Source organism: Anopheles aquasalis, chromosome Y, assembly GCF_943734665.1.
Source record: "Anopheles aquasalis chromosome Y, idAnoAquaMG_Q_19, whole genome shotgun sequence".
NCBI classification, from domain to species: Eukaryota; Metazoa; Arthropoda; class Insecta; order Diptera; family Culicidae; genus Anopheles; species Anopheles aquasalis.
The window spans coordinates 1680830-1687072 of NC_064879.1; the positions used below are offsets into that span (position 1 = coordinate 1680830).

Genomic DNA, 6243 nt, shown 5'->3' on the forward strand with positions numbered 1-6243 from the left:
CCCGGGCGACAGTTCGACGTGGCGCAAAAAGTCAAACACCGGATCGTCGAGCGCATCGCGCGCGAGTGGTCGCCGGAATGGCGATACGGTCAGACACTCCTGAACGATCCGTTTCAGTGCCGCGTCCAGCGTCTCGTATACCTCCAGTCGCTCGTGCTCGCGCGCTATCTTCTCGAACACGTTGTGCGTGTTGACGAGGCTGAGCACCTTCCGTACGATCTGCGACAACTTGAGCGATTCCCACAGCCGGCAACCGAGGGCCAGCTCGGCCAGTATAATGCCCAGGCTCCACACGTCGCTTTTCGGGTTTTCGCGGCTACCGAGCAGCACCTCCGGGGCCTGATAGCGCACATTTCCAATCGGGAAAGAAACGTACCGCCCGGCGTAGGTCATATGGTACAGGCCGTAGTTGTACAGCTTGATGCTGAACTCGCGACTGACGAGTACGTTGGCGGGCTCAAGGTTGCGGCATACCAGCTCATGCTGATTCAGGTGGTTGAGTGCCTTCAGCACCTGGTAGCCGATTCGGAGCAGCGTTTCCTGCTTGTTGTTCTCGCCGATGAACGTCCCCGCCAGCGAACTACCAACGTACTCCTGCACGATGATGGTACGCTCTGAAAGGAAAGCTCCGTCAGTTTGGCTTGGATGCGGCAGGAGCCGAACCGGACCCTTACCGTGCTTGCCGCGAATCACATCCAAGTAGAGACACAGGTTCTCATGCCGCAGCTCGTCGGATTTGAGCAGCTGCGACCGGCCAAAGATGCCGATCGAGTTCGGCGTTAACGGTAGCCCGTTGGTGCCGCAGCAATCGTCATTCGGGTGCGATTTGGCGAAAAACGTCGAAACCGAGACGCGCGAGTTCAGCTTGGCCGGTATTTTCATGTTGCCCGTGCTGCTGTTGCGACTACCGCTGGTTTTCGGATATCGGTCACCAGGATTGCTTGCAAACTGCAGCTCGATCGGCATCGGCCACGTTGATTGTTGATAGTGGTGGGCGTCAATGGAATACGCAATTATCAGTTCGTGCGCCGATTAGACTGCAGCCGATAATAGCTTTGTTATTCGAAAGAAACTGGTCTTTGCTTTTCCGGTTCTGCCTTCGAGGTAGTTATTGGCTTTGCTCCATCTTCATGCGGTCACCGACAAATCTGGGCCTGGAAGTAAACGACAGGATTCAATTGCAGCGAAAGGACTCGAGATCTTTCAGTAACAACAGCTGAAAAAAAACAATGAAACAGTAAACATTAAGGCCGTACACACACGCAGCGAACCCGTTGGTTGGTTGACTGGTTTCATGCAGTAGGCCACAATATCATGCAGTAATCGAGCTGCAGTTCCTATTGAATCCCGTAATTTTTCACAGATTTTCAACGTTGAAATGACAGCCGTATATTAACTGTTTCCACATTTGTGTGAACCGATCCTACATACACATCCGCTCCATACACATACACATACCTCCGCCGCTCAAGGGTGGCTGAAAACCGAACACAGACGGATACCGCGCACTTTTATTTTCGAACGGACGCAAAGGATTCCCGGTTATGTGCATTCTGGCATTCGGGATCGGGATTCGTGAAAAGGCTACTTGGTTCCTCCTGGGTGCTGAAAATTCGTTGGTCCGATTTATGTTGGGTTTGGGCTTCGATTTAGCTCAACACCTTGGTATCACGGGCAATATTGATTCCTAGTGGGATCCCGCGGAAATCGTAGGAAATGGCCAAATTAATTCGTAGTCAAACGATGGATAAACAGTCAAATTAAGAGTTTGAGTATACCTGCAGTGTTGCACACAGGATTTGAATGAGATGGACTTTATTTGGCTCTTGCGATACTTGGGAAACTGTTAATCATAACAGATCGCTCAAAATGCATACACTCTTGTAGCAATTAATGTGCATAATAGGTTCCTCTAGCAGCATAATCATAAAGAGGGCAATGGCCAACAATCCAAACGATTCCAAATGCAATCAAAACAGTTTCCCCCTTTTTATTTTTACATTAATCGCCTGCGAATCCAATCGGAAGCGTTACTCGGGTTGGCTGGCGCTACTGTCAGATATTGCATCGGTTTCATCCAGAATCATGCATATATACCGTGCCATTTCACTTGTGTCGCCTTTTGTGTTATCGTCATCGTAGCGCTTCACAAAGTCCATGGCGAGCAATTGTTCGTAATTGGCACGGTCTTGGTAATGTTTCTTCAAGCACTGATCGATGAAGTTGTGAAATTCGGCTGAGAACGGCTCGCTGCCGGCAGTGGCCACTTTAGGCAGCCGCGGCGGCTCATCCGTCACTACCTGCTTGAGCTGTTCGAATGGTGTCCGCCAGGTAGCGTATGGAAAGCGGCCTGTTGCAATCTCTACCATTGTGATACCCAACGACCAAACGTCGGACCTAATATCGTAGCCGGCAGTTCGACTGCAGCTTGCCGGATCAATTCGCTCGGGTGCCATGTATGGTTTGCAGCCTGCGTCAATCGTCTTCGCCACGGAGTCGACGAGGTAGCCTGAAGCGAACGAATGAGTCCGATTATCATTGGTGAGGTGAGGGCGGTGCTGCCGTGCAGTAGCGAACAGGCGAGAAGAGCTAGCCGAACTTACCAGATATACCGAAATCGCACATTTTCACATCCCCATGACGATTCATAAGAACATTCGACGGCTTCACATCCCGGTGAATGACTCGAAGCTCCGTGTGTAAGTAGTGTAGGGCGCGAACGATGGCCAGTGCAATGCGTGCCAGAATGGCTTCCGGAATAGTTCGGCCAGGTCGTTTGTACACTACCGGATAAAACTTATCTACGCTGGTGTCCATCACTTCCATGCAAATCCAGACATCTCCCTCGCGGAACAGGGCGCCGTAAAACTGAACTGTGTGTCGGCAGTCGCTGGCGCGCATCGACACGTCTAGATCCATGAGCAATCGCTTCTGCTCTTGCGATTGCACACCGCCGCCACCACTGCCACCAGCTACGCCAATGCCGCTTGTGACCGTAATTCGCTTTACCGCCATCACTGTGCCGGACGGTTGATGCAGCATCTTTTCGACGATGCCATAGGCCCCGCGGCCCAGGTCGGCCAGCTTGCGCAGATGATCCGCTTCCACCACGAAAGATCGCTCACCCACGGTCAGCGTCCCTCTTTTATCTAAATTTCTCGGCGTACTCTTATCAGTACTGTCCGCCGCACTGTTGCTGCTGCCCGGTCCATCCAACTTCACCTTTAATCCCGGCTTTATTCTCCGGGAAGCCATCGTACCGACGCTGAGTGCAAACCAAAGCCGACCTCGGAGTAATTAGCAGCGACCTAGTTCTGTTGACAAGGATGCAGCAAATTAAAGACAATAATTATTAGCACAGATCACGTTCAGTTAAAGACCCTCGGCCGTAAAATAGCGGAGCAGCAGCGTATAACACAATCTCAACAATACAACACCAACACTTGGTCAATTCCGCTGCTGTCATTGCACGATCGCTTGTAATAGAAAATACCCGGTGGACAAGGATATTTTCCTCGAATGTAGGATACTTTTGCTTTCCCCGATCGGTCAAGTGATGAGACAGGTGACGAAAAATTGAAGACAAAATTAAAATTCAATCATGCGAAAAATGTATTTTTTCTACCATTAAAATAATTTATATCAAAATGTGCAATATCAAAATGTGTATGCTCTCGCCTTAATTATTTAATACTTTAATAAATAGTTATAACAATTACATATAAGAAATCTAGATATTTTATCTTTCGAGCTAATTATATGATGGATGATCACATTCAAAATCACATATGGATAATCACATTCAAAATAGCAAACGCATGTAATGTGAACAAATTGTTACCCAAGAACTGTAACGCCCTGTACACACTTCAGAGAATCTGCAGATAATGTATGCAGCTACAGAAAATTTCTGCGCGGACGCATCTGTCATTTTCGTCTTGCGGTTCTAATCGGTTCTGTCAAACTGGTCTGTGATGTATGCGATTTGACAGATGACGCCCAGATTCTGGGCAGTGTGCAAAATGTCTATAGGAAACAGGTAAAGTCGAAAGTGTCTATAGGAAACAGGTGAAGTCCAAAGTGTCTATAGGAAACAGGTGAAGTCATAGCAATTTGACATAAAGCACCAAACGTCAAATAACTGTCAGCTGTTTACGTTCAACACCAACCAGCGTGCGTTTGATTCCGGAAAAGTTCAATGGTTTTATCAGGCATATTATGTACTTTTGCCTGTTTAAATGATACATTTCCTAATTTTAGATCAAACGAGCAGTGCCTTGAACTTTCTTTACGGATTTTTTACTTCGCAAAGCGAATACAGCGTCTCCAACGCAACCAAATCAAAGGCACAAACTGTCAGTTTTTTTATTCATTTCTCTAATCATCGCGAGCGATTTTGTTCGGGATGACTTCACCTGTTTCCTATAGACACTTTGGTGTGTACGCTAGACCAAAGTGTATTAAGGAAACAGGTGAAGTCATAGCAATTTGACATAAAGCACCAAACGTCAAATAACTGTCAACTGTTTACGTTCATCGCCAACCAGCGTGCGTTTGATTCCGGAAAAGTTCAATGGTTTTGGTGCTCATTCTACCAGTCTCTACGCCTGCATTTTCTAGCCGTAACTCATTTGGTTCATGCTTGTGTTCATTTTGGTGTTCATCTACGACTACTTTCGTGTGCATTTTTGTGATCGACAGTAGGCGTTTTGTCGGAAAAAACGGTTATAACGTCCTGATTATGCATTAATAATTTCTTCCTGCTAATCGTATACTATTATTAAAAAGTTAAAGTCGTTTTTGATACAGAAAAAATCAAGTTAATTTACACTGTTTCATTTTCAACTGTCATTTTGGATTGTTGACGGCTCTCTAGGCGTAACTACTAGAGGCGTAACGACTGAAAGAATAGGCCCCTTTATTATGTAGGCATATTATAGTCAGGCATATTATGTACTTTTGCCTGTTTAAATGATACATTTCCTAATTTTAGATCAAACGAGCAGTTCCTTCAACTCAAACTTGGATTTCTTACTTTTCAAAGCGAATACATCGTCTCCAACGCAACCAAAACAAAGGCACGAACTGTCAGTTTTTTTCATCCATTTTTCTAATAGTCGCGAGCGATTTTGTTCGGGATGACTTCACCTGTTTCCAATAGACACTTTGCGCTAGACACAGAAAAAAACCGTGAGATTCTGCGCCCAGATTCTGTGAGGCGTGTATACAGCGTTTTCGGTCCACTTTACATACATTCAGGGGCGTTGTATGACATTTGATTTTTTTGATTGTTTTACTCTAGACGGGAGACCTTTGTTGTTGTTCGCGCTATTTTTACCGAAATTTATTGCCCTTTACGAATGTTTTTGGCGTGTAAAAAGTAAAGATCATAGTTATCGCATGGGACCGGCCGATCAAAATCGCAGCGTGTAAACGCCCCATTAAACATTAGCTGACCCGATCTCGCCCTCCGGGTAACGTAGGTCTGATAATGTGTCGCAAGCCCAAAACTGTTCATTTTGCGAATCTGTGAAACGTTAAAAAACTCAAATGGATGCTCTGCGTCAATAGGGAAGAGAAAAACAATAAGATAATTTTACCTCATCGGGAAACTCCGGTAGCTCAAGCTGTGAATTCTCATCCGTTGGAAGTGATATTAAAAGTTTGGGTCAATTTATCAGATAATAATAAAACTCGGATCAAAATGAACTATTTGATAATGTATACAATGAACGCTACTTCATGGTGAGTTCAGCTCTTCACACACTGGTTGCGGAGCGGTGCGTACGTTGCGCATATACACAGAATGCATGAATGTGTTGTTCTATGCACTATACAGACGAGCTGGAAGGTACGGACCGCTCCGCTCGCAACCAATGTATGTACGGCTTTACAGCAAACCGGAGACAGTTCATGAGCCCACTGAACTAAATTAGGATAGGAAGCACGGAAGAGTGAAAGACTGACCCCGTGTACACACTGCACAGAATCTGGAGATAATGCATATTAGCAACAGAAAATTTCTGCGCGGAAAGGTCGTTGTGGTTGCGGTTGCATGTTCGTCTTGCGGTTCTAATCGGTTTCAAACCGGTTCTGTCAAACTGGTCTGTCATATATGCGATTTGACAGATGACGCCCAGATTCTTGACAGTGTGTAAGCTAGACGCAGAAAAACCGGCAGATTTTGCGCCCAAATTCTGGGCTGTGCGTACACGGGGTGATTGTTTTAGATTTGATGTCTTC

The 6243-nt window shown here is 46.2% G+C and overlaps 2 protein-coding genes across 2 annotated transcripts in view; both read right to left on the reverse strand.

Moving 5' to 3' along the window:
• The window catches only part of LOC126579565 (TBC domain-containing protein kinase-like protein), a 3409-nt gene extending 2201 nt beyond the window's left edge, over positions 1–1208 (reverse strand). The window contains exons 1-2 of the mRNA XM_050242968.1: positions 675–1208; positions 1–614 (exon numbers count right to left, since the gene is read on the reverse strand). The exon at positions 1–614 is cut by the window's left edge and continues 146 nt beyond it. Coding sequence (XP_050098925.1) covers positions 1–614; positions 675–966 — 906 coding nt within the window. The 5' untranslated portion in view covers positions 967–1208. The remainder of the gene's footprint in view (positions 615–674) is intronic.
• Positions 1209–1791: 583 nt separating this feature from the next.
• LOC126580020 (dual specificity mitogen-activated protein kinase kinase 6) lies at positions 1792–3413 on the reverse strand. Its single transcript, XM_050243850.1, has 2 exons — positions 2604–3413; positions 1792–2509 (listed from the first exon to the last, which is right to left on the reverse strand). Exons 1-2 carry the CDS (start codon positions 3253–3255, stop codon positions 2031–2033), a joined length of 1131 nt encoding a protein of 376 aa, XP_050099807.1. The 5' UTR covers positions 3256–3413; the 3' UTR covers positions 1792–2030.
• Positions 3414–6243: the final 2830 nt, after the last annotated feature.

Bases quoted from the DNA above. Each gene is read 5' to 3' on its own strand.
- LOC126580020 (XM_050243850.1), bottom strand. From the start codon at position 3,255: ATGGCTTCCCGGAGAATAAAGCCGGGATTAAAGGTGAAGTTGGATGGA. The intron at 2,510-2,603 runs GTAAGTTCGGCT...CGTTCGCTTCAG, and splicing joins GTGCGATTTCGGTATATCTG to GCTACCTCGTCGACTCCGTG.